The sequence below is a fragment of the Prinia subflava genome, chromosome 1, assembly GCF_021018805.1.
Source record: "Prinia subflava isolate CZ2003 ecotype Zambia chromosome 1, Cam_Psub_1.2, whole genome shotgun sequence".
Lineage (NCBI taxonomy): Eukaryota > Metazoa > Chordata > Aves > Passeriformes > Cisticolidae > Prinia > Prinia subflava.
In genome coordinates this window covers 38909996-38929494 of record NC_086247.1, presented here as the reverse complement: position 1 = coordinate 38929494, position 19499 = coordinate 38909996, and the positions used below count along the sequence as shown (strand labels likewise).

Below are 19499 nucleotides of genomic sequence, written 5' to 3'. Positions count from 1 at the left end.
TTAAATATAGCAAAACGCGAGCCATTTCTCTTAAATTGACACTTTAGTTTTGGTGGGTTCTAGCTACTGTATCAGGGGTATATGGGCAAGTATGAAAGTACTCGTGTAAAAGTCCATAGCCAAAGAACTTTCAGTCCAAACTCTTTTTCTTGTGACAATTCCTTATACAAATGAAAATTCTACGCTCATTAAAAATGAAACAAAACAAAACAAAAACAAACAAACAGAAAACAAAAGCAGAAAACAAATTAAGAAACAAAATCAAAGACATTAGCTTGCAAACTTAGGTAATTTAGAATTCTAGAAACAATCCAATGGCTACTTTAATTAACACATCCTCTCTGCAATCAGCTGAAGGCGTACAGAAATATATACTTTTACACGGCTTAACACGGCCAACATAAAATAGATAATATAATCTGAAAGATAAATAGAGTTTAATACCTTAGTAATTTGTACTTAGAAACAAAGGCCTTGGTGCAGTCTTGTTGTGTGCACTTGTAGGGCCTCTCTCCTGTGTGAGAGTATGAGTGAACCTTTAATTTCTCAACACTGTTAAAGGCCTTGTCACACAGTTGGCAAGGAAAGTTTTTTCTTGGTTTGGTTTCACCACGCTTACGTTTCCCTGAAGGGACTTTCTGGGTATCTCTTACTTCTGACAAATCACCAGGAATGACAGTGGCCATCGCAGCCTAAACCAGGCCTTCTTGTTGGACACTTGGGAATTGCCCAACTCCACTAAATGATTTAGCTTTAGATGGCTTCTCAAGTTTCATGTGGTCGTAAAAGAAAGCAAAAGGGGACTGGAAAAAAAAAATAAGAAACAACTAGTTTGTAACTAAACTTAGATTTTGAAGTTTACTTGCTATGTGATGCTTCTGAATAAAACTTAAAAATAAAGTTAGGTTCAGCTGGTCTAATGTAATACCTACAGGTTTCTTTACACTATTTGCTGCAACTCTTAAAACGCATTGCTCAGGATGAACAGATCCACATATGCCCTGAAATCACACCTCACAACCTTCCCCTCAAGCACTGATGGAGAACAGCAAAGTTTCTGTCAGATTAAGGGAGGTATCAGGCAAAGGGCCTACCTACCCAGGCACTTTTTGGCAGCTTCCAATTTCAAAGGAATTGCAGCCGCGCATGTGGTGTTTGCACAGACATCCCCACACACACATGCATGCAGGCACACACACACAACTATCAAAGTGAAAGTCTGTAAGCCTCAAAATGTTTGAAAACCTGCACAAAACGCAGCAGTACCCACGCTGACACTATGGAGGGCAAAGCTCAGGTTCCCTTTCGTATGTACCTCTTTCCCTGTGATTACTGTACACCTACGCGTCTACTCTAGCAAAATGCGCTGCCAATGATGCCTAACACCAGGTGAAATCCTCCTGTAAACTCACCCTCTGCTAACAGAGACTTGACCTATGACTGACAGAAGTCCCACGGATTAGGGTTAGATTAGACAGATCAGGGTTTTATCAGCCCTGTACTGGAGACCCCGAGCCTCGTCATGCTACCCTGTGAGACATGAAGGCTGTAAACATTCAGACTCAGGCTAGCTCAGGATGGAGGCTCCAAGTCCTGCCCCTGTGGCATAGTAAAATGTGAACTAAACCAGAGGCTTTCATTGTCAGGAGGTGCATGATGTGATCCTCGTGGCTGACTTGTGGGTGAGAAGCTTTAAATTCGTCATCTGGTATCATATAGTGGCAACTGGGCACCTGCCATCACAGGGCACTCAACAGCCCTCCTTTGTCAGGGGCTGCTGACAGCTTCGCTGCATCCTTGGAGCACAACTGCTACTATAGATACCAAAATCCTGCACTACCCATAGCGGGAAGGGTGGAGCGTGAGGTCTGCAGCAGCGGGGACAAGGAAGACAGCAGGACAGCACTCAATGCAAGTGTTTGGGAGGGCTGGAAAGCCCCAAAATTTAGTCTTCCTCCTTTAAAAGTGCCACTAGCCACCCCCAGCCGCGGTGCTGTGGCTGGCAGCTGCTGTCCCTCAGGTCTCTGCCGGGGCAGCTGCACAGAAAGCGGCCGGGCTGGGCGGCCCCGGAGCCGGGTAGCGGCCGGGCAGGGCTCGGGGCCGGGCAGCGCCGGCAGCAGGGCTGGGGGAGCCGCAGCTGCTGGGACAGGTGGAGCCGGGCAGCTGGAGCCGCGCAGGCACCACCAGGCTGCAGCTGCTCCAGCCCAGCGCCACCGCCCCGGAAAACAGCCCGGGCTCGTCCCTGCGGGCAGGGAGCGAGGCCGGGTAGTTGTGGGGGAGCCCGGCCTTAGCTGTCCTCTCACCCCTGCTGAGGCTCAGCAGAGATGGAGGGGGCCACCTGCTCCAGAGAGGAGTGGAGAGCAGCGCCCAGGTGTGCCGGGGGAAACTGCACGGTCAATGCAAGTGCCCCAGCACGGTCCTGGCAGAAAGCGAGAAGGAAGGAAAGCCTGTGTTTTCCTCAATGCATGGCAGGACAGGAGAAGCAGGGAGAGGGAGAAAGGGAAGTGCCTCTTTAATATCTGCATTTTAAGAAATCCTCAGACTGAGACCTCCATTTGAAATGTGTATACAGAGTAAGCCTTTGTCTAAGCCTTTTCCTCCCTCCTTCCCATTTTCCCTTGTCTTTAGAGGAGAGGAGTACTGGCACATCAAGATGGAAATCTGCTTCCTTTTAACCCTGAAGTCCTTGAATGACAGGTTAAACTATGCTACCTCCTTTAAACAAGCAGTTTCACAAGACCACCTTATTCCCTTAAATTTTGTAAGGAAGTACTAACTTCTTCTAAAGATATCTGTTGAGAGAAAAAGGCTTTCTTTAAGAAATCTCTTGACTTCAGATTGGTCTCAAACTAATTCCCATTCATGGAAGCCTGGAGACACCAGCTCCATGAGTGGGAAAATGCACAGGTCTTCAAAATATCAGCTTAATTTTATTTTTTGTCTCATAATCAACAGCCTAGTTTGCTAATTCTAGTTCATAAGGAACAGTTGTTTGGAGACCTAGAAGAAATACTTTTCTTCAATAAAAGTAAATGAAGACCAGTTCCAAAGACTTCAATGGAGCCATCAATGTAATCAAAAGGAGAGTGATTCAAATTAAACTTGTGATATATCTGTTGATCAAAAGGTATTTTTTAATATAGGCTTTAATCAGAATCTGGTAATAAAATTAACTTTGTTCTTCTATTAATGGGCACAGTGGTCTTCAATGCATATTGGCCTGAATGTAGAACGAAATTTTGTTTAAGTCTCATCTCTCCTGACAAATGAAGTTCAGGGGGAATTAAAAAAATCCAACCTGACCTACACTTGCACAAGGTACTTTTATGCCACACAGGCACCTGCCTGAGACCCACCACACAGAGCTGAGAGCACAGCAGTCACAGCCCTTTCTGCATGCCCAGGGCACACCAACAGCCCCAACGGGGTACCAGGGATCCCTCTGGCCCCCCTGCCAAATCCATACCTAGCTTGAGACAGGGCAGGCAGGATTAGCAGAAAAGGCAAGGGAACAGACTCCACACTCTGCTGCATGAGAGTGGCGCTACTCTGTTCATGCTGGGTCAGAGCTCCACAGCCAAGTGGACTCTGGGCTCAGACAGTGACAAGAGAAGTGGTGACAGAAGGAAAGGTACAGGGAAGGAGGATGAGCCACCACAGGGAGGGAGAGTGGCCAGAACCAGGATGGGGGTGTAGGACTAGGGAGGCTCAGTGAGTACTGCACAGGCATTGGGAATATCTAAGGACATGAGGACAGGGGTGAGCTGGTAACACTGGGGTGGGTGGGAAGGAACTGAACGTGCATCAAGCTAGGGAGATGCAAGATACGAGGCCATGCAGAAGGGTGCTCTGCAGAATCTGCAGATGTGATGTCAGAAGCAGCTTTGTTGTGAAACAGCATATTAGGCTTAACAAATTAACATCTGACAACTTCTCACTCCGTTTCTCAACGCAAAGATCACACCTCAGTCTGGAGACTATCCTATATTCAGGCCAATATAACATTACTGTTATCTTTCCCAAAACTTCAGGTAACCTAGCTGCTGTACCAGTCAGAACATTCACAGGGACAAAGAATTCAGGTTTTGTTCCTCTACAATCAAAACTAATTAAGCTGACTTTGAACTGTGTTTAATTGTCCTTAAAAATGCATCATTAGAACAAATATAGTGTGGATCCAATCTCTGAAAGTGACAGCTTTTTATTAAAAACACATATGCACTATTATCTCAGTATCCCTTCTCAGTAGGTGAGGCAATTAAAAACATCAGTATTGATCTCTAAAGAGCAAATAACCACTTTTTTTCCTTTTTTTGGGGTGTGGATATAGACTGAGCAATGGAGTTAAAACTTTAAAAAAACACTGATCCTCAAATATTAAATTTTCCAAAGACCAGCTGAAAGAATTTTATAAGTAATATTGCCTGCTTGTGTCTCAACACATTATCACTTAAAATCCACATTCTTACTGGTGCTTTCATAACTGCAGAATGAATAATTATATGCAGTACCAAATATCACAAACATGTTACACAAAAGCTTATATGTAATACTATTAAAGAAGCATATACTTAAAGTAGGATTAAAGCAGCCTCTGATCAATGCACACCTGATGTCTGCCCACTAAAGTCCTCAGATTTTGGTCTTAACCAGTTCCGCTGACTCTTCTTGGAGGAAACCAGAATCCAGTACTTCCCATTTTTACTGGTCTGAAAAACAAAAGGAACAATGGACTAGACTCCAGCGAAACCAGTGCATTCATAAAGGCTGTGATGCGGCAAGACCAGGGATTGGAAAGAATCGGAAAGGAAAAGTTAAAAGGGACAGATCCAACCCATGCACAGAACATTATGTACTGTTAATTATAAACTGTAGGAATCGTTCTTGCATTATCAGTAGCAATTATGCACTTCAATTTGCAGTACACTTACATAATTTCAACTAATGCTATGCTGGACAGTGGCACATAAAGAGATAAAATTAGACAAAAGCAAAGGAGTTTTCATAAAGTTAAAAAAATATAAAAATCCACAGACCACAAATAATTTAGATGTAACAGCAAAACATGTGAAATGCTGGGCCCAGACTTGAGTTTCTTACTCAGAAAGGACTGAATAAGAGAAGATTCTGGATTAGGCCCAACTTTACTAGAACCTAATGCCTTCATTCTGCTTAATTATACAGGAAATAGCAGCTTAAAAGTTGACCTGCAAAGGAAAATAAAATTAATTTTAAAAAAATAATAAAACTTCTTAATGATGAACATGCTACAGGTAAATCCCAAAGGAGGGCAAGTCTAGGTATGCCTGAGCAAACTGAGAGGGCCTTTTTGGAATTTCCCTTATATCTCCCTTTCCTCTGCCATCAACCTTTTGTAAATTTGCAGCTGATCTTCCTTCTCTTGCTAGAAGGCCTCCTGGATGACACAGGTATACACAGAAAACATGTTCAGTGCCTCATTTTAATGGGGAGATTTATCCTGTCCAATTCTTCCAGATGTGGAAGGGCAAAGCCCTATACAGTGCTCATGCCCCACAGCAGGCTGAAGCTGTTTGGCAGGAGCCTTGTAATGTAACATTTCCCCCACACACAAAACATTTTCCTTTCTGGCTTCCCATGCATTCCAGAAGTCATTCTTCATTTTGATACCCAGTTCAGCTCTGCACAGACCCAGCAACTTCTGCTGGTGAGCATGAATGTGAGCAAACAGGTGTCCCTAAAAACCTAGTTCACAAGTGCTTCAGAGCAACCAAGTGAAGCTCTTTGATGGCTGAGGAACATTTATGTGGGGCTTTGTACACACAGGCAGGAGGCAGAAACAGCTCCAGTACCCAAAGAGAAAGTTCTGTTCTCAACTAATGAGCACAACCCTCACCTCCACTTTTTGGGGTCCCCAAATCACCTTGTTTAAGGGAGCAAACACTGATGACTCCTTACCTACTCTCCCAGCAAGACCCCTATAAAGCAATTCCCCTGCAATGCCCACCTCAACATCTTCCACTGTGACAAAGGAAGAGTTCCATTCCCCAGATGTTCCTACTGATGTACTACTATTGTTAAGGTGACAATATTTAAGACAGACACATAGATGTAATGGACTAAGTCCTCATGGACTTAGCTCCCTTCACTATTCACATTTACAGACTATTTCCTGTTTGGAAAAAAGACCCAACAAATCCTGTTAAAATATTATAGTCCTCTCAGTGGCATTCAACATTTTCCCTTATATGTTTATAATCCTCAGTGCTCATCACACATCTAAAGCCACTCTAGCAAAAAGCAGATGCCCTCAGAGACAGGCCACTAGAAACATGGAAGCACTATGGAACCAGGGGAAAATGAAGCAACTGGAACAAGTAAATAAACAAGATAAACATGAGATGTAGCTAAAATGCTGAGGAGAATGAAAGAGGACAGTCAGTTACTCTCATTCATTCATTACCTTATGAATACAGCAAAATCACAATGCACTGGATTCAGGTGAGGGCAATGCTATGCCTGCAATTAGTGGGATCTCAATTTCTACAGGGCCATTATCACATAAAGAGCTCAACAACATACAAAAGGGGCTACATTTGTATGAATTATGAAAACATTTACTCCATTTGACAGGATTAAGTGAAAAGATAAAATAACTCCTATGCTTTGCCGCAATAAACATGTTATTGGATAATATTGTTCCTTATGCACAGAAGAGAAAAATTGTCCATGATAACGCTGATTTCTAAACTTTTCTCAGAAGCTTTTGGCATTAGAAAATGTCTGAGGTATAACGATGGACAAAGATGTACATTCTCCTTGTAACTGCTTCTAGTCATAGTGTTATAAGCTTTTCACCCAGGTGAGGTAGGAAGAATTTTTAATGAATAACAAAGTTCAAAGTATTCTCCACATGAAGCAGAGAAGCATCACACTGCAAAATGCATTGTTACATGCATGTGCCCAAAGCCCACTTGGGTACTAGTGACAAAACATGACATCTCTGTCAGAATTCTTAGAATTCTTACAATTTACCAGATCTTCCAGAATTTGAGAAGCACTGATTTTGCTAAGTCTCCAAATACCCTGATAATTTGAGATTAGATAATATTTGAACTTCAACAAAAAAAAAAGTGTCCCAAAACCCTTATGTGGAAAAAAGATAATATAAAATATAAATATAAAATAAGAGTAACACTTTTTTTTTCCAAATTCACAGTTTCTATTTAAAAATCAGATCAAATAGTTACACTTGAAAATATTTTAAAACATTTGCTATCTCAACTAAAAGGATAATGAAGACAATACAGAAATAAAATCAATAATCCTGTTCCTAACTTGCATTTCATACTGAAAAGAGTTCAAGCACACTAAAGGAAAACAACAGTTTCATGGTTATTGTCTTTCAAAATAAAAGAGCAGTAATGAGAACACAGTACTGAGAACACAGTATTTGTCATTTTGCCTTTATATAAAACAGCAAATCTAGTTTCAATTCCTGAAATCAATCAGTTTTAAGCCAAAGGAAGGTCCTAGAAATATTAAAATCATAATAATGGGTGAACTCAGTAAGGAGTTAATAGCATTAGAGTCATTGTGGGTTTTAAATATTTCTTTAAGGAAACAAAATGGAAAGTGGTTACTTACCCTAAGGAAACTGCGATTCTTTAAGAAGTGCTGCACAGATCCAGGTGAGCACGTACTCACACGGACAGGACCAAGTCCTCTGCAGTCAGTTATGGCCATCCAGGCTGCGCCTGTGAACCCTCCCAGCTCTGCACAAGGCAAAGGGCTCCCCAGCAGTGCCACACTCACCACTGCCCCACCTAGCACAGCCAGCAGCAGTGGCAGCTCCCACCTCTGCTCCTCACTCACACTGTGCACAAATCCAACCGCATGCGCCACTGCCATCAACGCGCTGCTTTCGGCAAGTGGCAACCGCCCTCTCCCCTGCTGCTCCCAAACCTGTGCTCCCACCTCAGGGGTTTAGGTGCTGGTGTGACTTGAGCTGGCAAGATTTGCTGTGGTTGATGAAAGGGAGCAGGGGCATGGGAGAGAAATACATGGGCAAGAGTTGATGTCCTAGTTGGAATTGTGGTGTGAGGTTTGGAAAGCTGAAACACCAACTGGCATCCTAGCTGAGGAAGGAAGAGGATGAACAGGTGCAACCCAAGGAAGCAAGGGTGGTAATGGAGCAAACTAATTTCAGGATGCCGCAGTCCAACCTCTCTCAGGTTTGCCAACAGTAAAGACACACTCAGAGTAAAGGACAATAGATGACTTTTGGTGCCTCTACTGCCCACCTGGAAGAGCCAGCATTACCGTAGCATAAGTAATGATTTTTTCTCTTTTCTGTGACCAGGTGACTAATGGTCTAAAAAGTACTGATAAATGAAATCTACTTTTTTGGAGAAATCAAGAATAGCTGGGGGAGCTGAGATATGGAATCATCAACAACAGACAGCTGAAGTAGCCACTCACCGTGGCTCAGAAGAGCCAAAATGACTGTCAGACAGCACCTCCATTTGTAGAGAGCCAGTCACTGAACAGGCTGCCCAGAGAAGCTGTGGATGCCCCACTCCTCAAGTGTTCAAGGGGATAGGCTGGATGGAGCTTCGGGCAACTTAGTCTAGTGGAAAGTGTCCCTGCCCATGGCATGAGGGCTGGTACTAGATGATCTTTAAAGTCCCTTCCAACTCAAACTGTTGTATGACTCCAACTACAACCCTCATCCCCTTCACCTGGGGCTCTTAAAATGGCACAAATGTTGCCATCTCCTGAAGACGAAGGAATCTAACCCCACGTTAAGGCAACCAAAGAAGGGGCACCACGTAGCCTTCTCTGGCTTTCCCTGTGTCGTGGGCTTACACATCAGCCTCTCACTAGGCAGTTCCATTTTGCAGGGGAGCAGACTGAATCCTCCTGCTGATATAGCTGTTGGAAGGGGCTGAGGGCAGAAGTGGCAAAGTGCCTGCACTGCTCCAGGACAGCGTGCTGGGACCTGCAGCCCTGCAAGGCTCAGACACTCTTCCTGGATCAACAAGGATCAACGTGCCTACTGCACACCTGTAGGGCCTCAGAGAGAGAGCAGGAGGTCTGACCGGCTCTGTAGAAAAACACTAGATTTTTTGCAGGAGAAGCTTCAACTCCAAGTAGCTGCAGGCAGCAGAAGATCCAGCTTCCCACCTGTGGCTTTCAGAGGTCCCTCTCAGAGAGAATTAACTTTCCATAAGGGAGGATCTCCGATGGAGAAGCTGATCCCACTAATGGAAACAGTCAAGCAGGTAAGAAAAAAACTCGCAAAGATGTTGGAGCATTGGTGACTTTAGGGGTGGTTTTCTCCAAGTTGAATTAAAATCAAGTCTTCTGACTGATTCGGGGATCTACATCCCTGATTGTGCTTGGCAGGCCATTTGACCTGCATTTATTTGAACAGCATGTCACTTTTTAAAAGAGACAGCTCAGGGAGCCTGCTCACCTTTGCCCATATTTAGAAAGAGAATCCTGGCTTTGGTAGGAAGATGCTGATCCTCCTGCATTTGTTCTTGGCTGAATAGGGGTGGAAGGGGAAAGGGGCAGTGAAGGTCTTTCTGTGGTTCTACATCTGGAAACCATGCTGAGGCACTGATGCTGGAGGACAGAAGGGAGGAAGAATGGGCATTGCTAGGGTGAGACAAACAGAAAGTGAGCTCGGCCATGAAGTCTGACTAGGCCAGGAGAGGCTCACACCTGCACTTTCACAAAGTGGAATTTAGTTTTCTGTCTGTTTTTTTGTGTAATTTGGAAGAGATCTGAACAGCAAGCAACATGTACAGACACCTGGCACAATTGTCTAAAAATAAGGCACTGCCAAACGGCAGGAGGGACAGATCTTGGCCCCCAGAGCCCTGTCTCTGGCACTTTGGCCTTTCGTATGGCAAGCAGCGAGAGGGGAGGACTGGCAGGTTACCCTACCTGAGAGCAGCTGGGAATCAGCCAGGGTTTTACAGCTGCTCTTCTCTCATAAACTGACAGGCAGATGTGAAAAGAAAAGGGTCCAACACTGAGGGGTCCAACAGTTTGTCCCAGTGGGACAAACTGGCATTGTGAGGTGGGTGATGCCACGTGGCCTTCTGCATTTTCAGACAATGGCTACTGCAAATAACCATTCAAAGATGCAAGCATGGGCCCTATGGTACAGTGATGCTTCATGTAGAGGGAGCATGCACACATATGCAAACTAATCACAAAAGAGCAGATAGTTTTGCTGTGTGGGTTTTTAAAAATATATATTATGTCTTTATCTTATCTTGAACTTCAGGACCTGCTTATAGCACACAGCTCAATTCAGGGAAATTCTGCTCCAAGGATTCAAGCTCTATCCTGCATTGTAGAGGGGTGGCTGAGGGAGCATGGCAGGACAGCAGTGAGAGCATGCACAGGCTGCAGGAACACACCACCCAATCCAGGCATGCAGCAGGAGAACTGCCTGCGAAAGCTGCTGCAGGAAAATGGAACGATGTGGGCAAAACAGTGAAAATATCAGTCCAGCGATCTTAGATATAAACATAAGAATGACTTAGAGATAATAACACATAAGAGTTCACCCCTTAGGGAAACAGCCTAACATCTACAACACAATGAAATAACATAACCACTGAAACTAAAACCAGGCAATCATTGCAGTCTGCTGTTAGTGACAGCACATTACTAGTATCTACTGTGTGCAGAATGATGATTATGCTGCAAAGAATATAATATAGAAGATAGAAAAATACAAGATTCATCAATACTAGATTTTATTTAAGGCTTTGCTGGTTTTTTTTGGTTTGTTTTTTTTTTTTTTAACATCCAGAAAACAGAGAAGCCTACAGAAACTGCAAGTGGTTGAGCAGAAGAAAATCCCAATCCCTTCAAACCAGTCTGAAATTGGGGTAGCAATGGAAGTAAATGCACTAAAAGTATTAAGCACATTTCTTTTCTTGTGGGCAGTAATTACAAAGATTTCAGTAGTAAACATCTGTTAAATAGACATATCTTCTATTCAGTAATAGAGCAAGCAGTACAAGGAAAAAACCCACTATACTCCTGTGGGACAGTAACCATCGTACAAAAATAGGTATTTATATAGATATGACTATTAATTTTAATATTTTTTCATGGTCATAATTCTATTCAATTCTGAGAGCTGTACTACAGTCATGAAATTTGGACAACCAGCTTTTTAATTTTAGAAAGTAACTCATTCTTATAATATGCTACACTAGAAAGAGGATTACATAACTTTTTTTTCAGAATATAGAAGAAAAATTCTATCATGCTGTCCTTTTGTTTCCCCTTAAGTTTCTGGAAAAGTAGAACATGAACTTACTCATGTTTATTTTAGCATGACCTAATAGTCTGTAATTTAAAGGAAAAAAAAAAATCACAATACCATCCAGCATCTCTTTGTGGGCTTTCCATGCTTCAGATTACTTAGGTCTACCTTAAATCTTGAGAGCTCAGTTTTGGTTACTAAATGTTCCAAAGGATTCCTGGTTATATACTAAATTAAAGGAAACAAGAGCTGCCTAGTGCTAACCCATCTGATCATTGTGGTTTTATGTAATTTTTAAGAATCTCTATGGCACTGCATAGATGTCTTTCTAAAAACTTTGGAGAGACTGTGATACAAATAACACTGTTAGTGTAATTATGATTAGAATTTTTAAAACCTGCAGAGGTGTTTTCATGTGTTTTGGAATCACACCCCCACCACCCCCACCCTTCCTCCTCAAGAATAATCTGCACCCATTTTTAAAGTGATGATGCTTTTGTGAAAACAACCTCTGGTTACTATTCAATCTGTATATAGGCCCATGCTATTTTTAAAATAGAATGCAAAAGCAAATCCTGTAGACACACATGCAAGCACAAACACAACCAAAAGGTGCATGAGATTATACTCTAATATGGTCAGGAACTAATCTGATATTTTTAAGGAAAAGTATTTTCCTCTGTCACAAGATACCTTAAAACGAGCGTGGGTGTGTGGGCAAGATTAGCAGTACATCTAGGCCAGTACTCTGTCTTCAGTATTAGCCAAAAGTACAGAACAGGTCACCGACGTGTGATAATTCTGATTCTCTTCAGACCACCCACTCCTTTGATGTTGAGGAATTTCTGAACCATATGTGGTTTCTGTTTAGCAACTTTGAGCACATCACCCTTCCAAGCAATAGTCCAAGCAATTCTCCTGGAAACCGTATAATTTTTTATACTATCTACAACATACGTTTGACAAGTCATCCCACAGGTCTCTCCACTGCTGACTTAATGGAGAACCTCTTCCTTTTGAATCTGCCTTCCCTCCTGACTGTGCATGCTTTTGTTTTGAAAGGCAGTGGTTAGTCTTCATCTTCCTTCCTCTGCAGATGTCCACAACATTGCCCTCAATTAATTCCTTTCCCAGACCATAGGACCAATTTACAGAAATGTTCTTTAATGGAAGCCACTCCATGTAGCTCATCATCCTCACTGACCTTCTCTAAGCCTCTTTCAGTTCTAACAAACCTTTGAAGGCTCCAGAAATAGACACAATACTTGGAAGCAACTCAAACATACACTCTTGTAATGACATTCTCAAAATTAATTCTGTACATTTTTACTCTAATATTTGGATTGTGTTTTGGTGACAATGAGTTCATGATCTCACAGGATTGCCAATCACAATTCCCAAATTTTATTCCTCAATGGTAATACTCAGCTCTAGTTTACAATCTAATATATAAAGGGGATTGTTCTGCTCAGTTATCCTTCTTAGTTATCATCAGAATTTATCTACACTGAATCTTATTACCCATTTTGTTGCATAGTCCTTAGTACTTTAATGTCCTTCCACTGTTCTCCACAGCTAGCTCTCCACAGCAGTTATTCACCCAACTGCTCATCCCCTTACTGATGCCATTCATGAACGTTTCACAGATCTCTGTGGAACTTAACTGGGACCATCCTCTAACTGAGAGCTTCTACCCTTTGACTGCACCTCTTAAACTGTCATTTACTTGTGCAAAGACCTTCCCTCTTACATCTAAGTCTCCTTAAAAAGTCTTTTAATCAAAGTTCACTTTGATTTTTGAACCAGAACATCTTTACTTCTTGCTGATGCCTTCCAAGAACTCCAATTCCCCTAGACAGGATTTCCTCACAAATGCTTTTTCAACTCTTCTCATATCATCACTCCTATGCAGATGGCCACGAATTCTATGCTTTATTACAGCATCTCCCAACCAAACATAGATTTCAGATTTGCCTGGAACAGGCCTGCCTGGCCTAGACTACCCCTGAAATCATGATTTTCCATAAGTGCATTTCAGAAGATTTTTCTGAACCTGAATACTCAAGCACACACCATTTAGACAATGTAATTAGGTTGCAGAGCACAAATAGATTGGACGTGTTTTACAAGTTTTGCTTTTTGAGACAGTCACCTAACAAATCATAACTAAATATGTTTTTAACAGTTTCAGCTGTCATTCAGGCAAAAGGGTTTCTGCTGCTCTAGTCCTGCTAGTTAACACAAGCTTAAGTAAGAGGGGCAACCTGGTTGAAAAAAATCTCAATACCTCACAGAAGCTGCAAGGACTGTGCTAGGACAAGGCTTTTCACAGGAGCTAATTCCCCTCATTGTGCTACACTAGATGGTTGGGAAGATCAATTTTGGAAAAAAAAGACAACTCATACAGGACAGATATAAAGTGATTGAGAGAGTAGTCTCCCCACTACATAACACCACATCCTTGGTATAGGTGGCAACCACACAGTAGTGCAAAACCTGTAGCAAAAGCCCAATCCTGTCCTGAGTCACACGCCTAAAATATTGCCTTGGGGCAGAAGCTGAAGAAGTGATGGGATTTAGCACTGCTTTTTTGTAACCTCGGATTTTTTTTTAATCGCATTATTATCGGAATTATTGCAACTAAAATGCTGATGATCCTGGTTGCCCTGTTTCCTCTGCCTCTTATTCCAGCCCTCAAAAGAAAGGCAATAAGTAAGAAAGAATAACCATTTTCCAAGTAGTCACTTCCAATACAACCTACAGTCAAGGAACTGCTATTCAATCTGAAAAGAAAATACCTCATTGATTGTTGTAGTTTTACAGTAAATAGAACGTGTTACATTTAGCCATGATTGCTTTTGCTACTACTGCTACAACTGTGATGCTGGATGATGGTATCAATGACCTTACAAGCTAAAACACAAAAGCCTTAGGGGGGTTAACTAACAATGCAGAATACTTAAGGTAATACCAAAGCAAATCCCTCCTCAAAGCTGTAACCAGTGAAGCTGGTTCTGAAGCTGCACAGCACAGACACTGTATGTATTTCTGACTCTGTTCATGTACCAGCTTTGTGCAATGCTGTTAGCACACACATAAACTGCCTACTCTGACTAGAGTGACTTCTCAGAGCCCCTACAAGCCCTGTTGCTACGGGAGCATCCTTGTGAATGAGGTAAATACACAGCTCCACATTTGTTCCCATTTCCCATTTGGCATGTTGAGTATTCTGCTCCAGAGCACTGTGATGCCGTGCAACGCAATTTGGGATGCACACCTCAATGCATAAGAATTCTGAGATTTGATGCCAGATTAGTAAACGACTAAAAGCAGTCATGCATAATTTAGAGCTACACAACTGAACACTGCAGTGGGAGACAGGGCAGGCAGTTAGTATCCAGAACAGCCACCTGCGCCACAATATTCGGATTCAGGTGACCGGCAGCAACGACTGGATCAGTTTCAGGCAGCAAAGCCAGAACCTGCCAGAAGTCCACACAGATTTTGTCCTGGAGCTGCATCAACAGAAAACCGTTTTGGGAGCTCCTGTCAGCCTGACGAAATGTCATAACAGTGTGGTCACCAAACAACTGTATCATTAAATCACAAGGTAACCATCACAGGACAACCAAGTCAGGAAGGCTGACAGCAGCACAAGGTTTCTCCATGCCGTGTCAAGGGAAAGGGATAGGGTTCCCTGCTGTCATACACAGAAGCAGGTTGTGAAATGCATGCATGTTCCCCGACTCTGTCCCAGCTCCACCTCCAAACACACTGGCTTAAGACTTTCTCAGTCTTGCTTGTCCCAGTTTACCACAGTAAGTATTCATCAGCACTGGATGATCAATGATGAAAGACCCTGATGCCCTGAAATTTAAATTTTATTCTCCGCAGTCTAAGACACCAGGCCACGTACAAGCTCTCCTCTTTTTTTAAAACAACTCAGTAGACTCTGCTTTCCTGATTTCAAGCTTACATTAAGTGATGTGAGAAAAACACATGCAAGACTTTGCCTTGAACAGCTGCAAACTGCTAGTAGGGCAGACTTCCAGAAAGGTGGAATGAACATGGTGACAAAAAAGATGGAATAAAAATAGTCTCATGACTGTATGGTATGCATCAATGTTGCATGCACGTTATGGGAAAAAATCCTGGAGGGCAGATGGAAACATGAAATAGAGATGCTTTCGTGAATCCCAGAGAATGTCTTCCTCTAAAGTGCTCTCCAACAAGATGCTCTTTTTACACTGCGGGAAAGCAGCTCTAGGCTAGCACAAAATTTGCAATCAAAAAGGTATGTTTAGTTTAATTTTATTTTTAAAAAGCTACGAAGAGATGAATTTTACAATAGTTGTGTGTTGAATTAATTTTTCAGACAGGTATTTTGACAAATGGATTTATTTACTGATTTAGGTGATGTTAATTTTTTTTCAGTGAAAAATAATGACCTTAAAAAAAAGCAAGTCTTGCACAGAGTGCTCCTCTAGATGGTATACACAAGAATCAGAGTAGTCAGGAAACATTTCAGCTCAACTGACGTAGTGGTCTCAATCTGAAATACCTTCTATGTTTTGCAGAGTGTTGGAGATAAAATGCTTGACCAGTGTTTTGTTAGAACTGTTTACTTTTAGCACCTTTGTACTGCCTGTTTCTTGTCCCCTTCCAGAAATGCATAATCCATCACAATCTTCTGGGGGCTCTCCAGGAAACCCTCTTTTCACCACTCTGCCTTTGCTGAGCTGACAATTTCAAGGTTCAGATCCACTTTTTGTTTATCTTCTGAAATGTGATGGCTATCTTTTAGCAACTAATTCCCCTCTTCATATGGGCTGCAGCTTTTTTATGAGCTAAGAGAAATCAGAAAAAATAAAGATGTTACTAGTCACCCCACACTCATTGCAAAGTCGATTTTAATAATGTTAACTAGTTTCTTCCCTCATGACTCTTTTCTCCCAGTTTTTCTTTTCACCGTGTGCCCTTCAAAACTGCAAGATGGTTTCCAAATCACTTCCAAAACTACATATGCTGGTGTAGGTTTTTGTGAGACATACGTAACGGGGTAAGTTGGTTGCTATTGCTTCAAAACCTGAAATGGTCTGACACTGTTGGATAGGGAATTTGAGTATAAAGGTTCTGCTTTTGGTTGTCGGTTTTCTGTTTGTTTTGTTTTTAAAGTAAAAACTAATAAGCATTACATATTTTACTGCATACATGGGAAACTAGCTGGGAGATTTAAAGACCTCATTTATAAAGACAACAGGCAAACTGTGATAATGCACTGCAAGGTTACCTATCAATAAGCTTCATCCAGGAGTGTCAGAGGAGTATTTCCTTACAGGGGAAAAAAACAACCCAAAACAAACAACCTGACACCTCTTCTACTTGCACTTTTTGTGTTAAACCTCCCTCTTACACACTATTGTCACTCTTTTTGTGGTTCCTGAAAATTACTGTAAAATACACTGCGAAGGTAAGAAATTTCTGTTGCAGCTTTTAGATCTACACAAGCTCATTCTACTACATAGAAGATTTAGAACAGCAACACAGTTCATAATTCTTCGTGTGCTTCACCCTGAATGAAGATGGAGCACAGTAATGAAACTCGCAACAGCACAGCTTTGTACTTGAGATTGCTCTAGGATGAATAAACACTCTGAGCATGACTAAGGCCTGGAGCAGGGGGGCAGCATAACCAAAGCTGGGGAAGGCCGTGGTTAGCGAGGAGGAAATGAGAGATCAAGTCAGAAGAGAAAGGAGGCAGAAAAGTATGAATCATGTCTGGGACTTGGCACAGCAAAGAAGTGTATCATTAAAGCTATAAAGAAAAACTGATGAGAAGGTGCCATTTCATTGAGGGGAACAAGAGTGCAGAAAAAGAATGCAAAAAGGTCAAAAAGTGTGATCAAGAGCTCTTGCAATTGTGGAGTCAGGTGCTGGACAAACTACAAAACGTGAGTCAGCAGCACAGATGTGACAGTCACTGGCTGGGAGGAAGGCAAACCAATACTTGCTAAGCTGAAGGACATCACACAGGCATGGGTGCAGGCAGCAGCAGGAGGAAGCAGTCCCACACAACACCATCCATCCTCTATGTCTGTGCACACCCCTGAAACATGTGGCTCTCTCCAGCCTTCAAACTATCTCCCCTGGCACCCACCATGAGGAGCAGAGCTCCAGGGAGCATGGAGGTGAGCCACGGCTTCAGCCCAGCTGAAGGACAGGCAGCTCCTTGCTGTGTCTAACTGTGCTGGGCTGCTTCCCGCCTTCCCCACAGCCTCAGGGCCCGCCAAGGCAGGGAGTGGGCAGTGAGCTCCATGGTGATATCAACACCAAGAGCAGGGTCAGCACTCTCCTTCTGGAGATCTCCAGGCTTTCCAAATAGGTGGGTACCGGAGAGAGCTGCAAAGATTTGGACAGTAAGGATAACTGATCTGGGCAGCTAAGATAACTTGATGCTATTCCTCATGAAATGGGTCTTTTACACAGAGCACAGAGAAAAAGGGGAAGGAGAAGACATGGGAGGTATCAGAGAGCTGATACAATAAAGTTTCTAGGAATTCCTTCAGTACAGCTGGACTGGTAAGTAGGCAAGGCTAGCTGAGCAAAGACCAGGGAGAGGAGGCAGTGGATACCAGCAGTAAGAGCTGATACTCTGTATGAGAGAGTAAGAGAAATGAAGGGATAGAGGAACAATAGCTGGAGTGCAGAAGTTTAGAGGTGGTTAGTGAGTGACAGTGCATCTGTGTGGATGAGGAGCTCACAGAAAAGAAATAAAACAGGAGTCTGACATAAGTTTAAGAATGGCTAAGTTAAATGGCAAGGGAAAGCCTGCTACCTGAATGATGGAGAGATGCTCCAGAAAAGGTAGTTTAAATCCTCCTGTGAAGTTATTGTGCAATTGGACATGCAATACTTACTGGATTGGTTTCCTCCTCCAGCCTCCACAGGATCCTGTGTAGCTGTTTCTTGGGTATTGTCCACAGCTGAGCAGACACAGTGCTTTGCAGCAGACCCAGGCCAGGAGGACACTATGGTACAGGTGAGGCTACTGACTTTTTTTTTGTTTGTTCTTTTTTTTTTAAACCCATTTATCTCAGGCCTCTGTTGTGGCACTGTGCACCATCTGAGAGAAGAAAAATAATTCACTCCTGGATCTGGCAGCAATGTCACTTGCAAAACCACAGCCCTGAGCACGTATGAGGGCACTGATGAGGAATCCTGTCGAGTTTCTTCGTCTTCTGCTATATCTTTTGTGGTCCCTTGTGCTGATACATTCCTGAGGCCAGGTCCAGGTGTGTTTTCTCTCTTTCATTTATGTGGGCAGTGACCTGTACCTGTCCATCCCATAACGATTCATATCTCAGTAGGCTCAGTCATAGAGCCTTGGCAGACTCCTCAGAACTAATCCATTGTTATAACCAACTTTCTTACAACCTCCACCATAAAAAGCAGCACTCTTGCCTACCTGCCAACATGTATGGAGCATCTACCTCTATTCAGAATGATCCTGGAGTAAAGCAGGACATGGGTAGTGAGCCAGGTAGGAATTATAAGTGCATTATAAGCGATCAACCCAAAGAAACCTGGAGTGGAACCCAGCTCACCACAACAAGCATTTCCTACAGTACGTAGTCCTTTGTGATGCAACACTGAGAATTCAATTCAGCACGGACACATGACACTGCAAGAGGAACTGTACTGTGCTCAAGGTAACATCCTACAGTGCACTAAGACAAAGGGAACTGGATTTGTTAATTATTTCTCAGTAATCATCAGCCTAGAAATTCTTTCTCACTTCACCCATTTTAAAGTTCACGAAGGGACAATCTTACCTATTGTCTGCTTGAGTGAATCCTACGTTTCCATACTTACAAAAGGAAAACAGAAGTAAAGAACGGAAAATCTGTGCAGTTTCTGTTAGAGAAAAATCTTTTTTAGCATATAAGGAGAATATAATAATGTAAAAAAAAAGAAAAAAAGAAATAAAGAAAGAAAAGAAAAAAGAAAAAAAGAAAAAAGAAAAAAGAAAAAAGAAAAAAGAAAAAAGAAAAAAGAAAAAAGAAAAAAGAAAAAAGAAAAAAGAAAAAAGAAAAAAGAAAAAAGAAAAAAGAAAAAAGAAAAAAGAAAAAAGAAAAAAGAAAAAAGAAAAAAGAAAAAAGAAAAAAGAAAAAAGAAAAAAGAAAAAAGAAAAAAGAAAATGAAAAAAGAAAAAAGAAAAAAGAAA

The 19499-nt window shown here is 42.2% G+C and overlaps 1 protein-coding gene across 2 annotated transcripts in view; it reads right to left on the bottom strand.

Moving 5' to 3' along the window:
• The window catches only part of PLAG1 (PLAG1 zinc finger), a 58823-nt gene that overhangs the window by 12760 nt on the left and 26564 nt on the right, over nucleotides 1-19499 (bottom strand). The window contains exons 2-3 of one of the 2 annotated variants that reach the window (XM_063393810.1): nucleotides 4610-4709; nucleotides 445-803 (exon numbers count right to left, since the gene is read on the bottom strand). In XM_063393810.1, coding sequence (XP_063249880.1) covers nucleotides 445-686 — 242 coding nt within the window. In that variant the 5' untranslated portion in view covers nucleotides 687-803; nucleotides 4610-4709. The remainder of the gene's footprint in view (nucleotides 1-444; nucleotides 804-4609; nucleotides 4710-19499) is intronic. The other variant, XM_063393820.1, reaches the window with a different exon arrangement.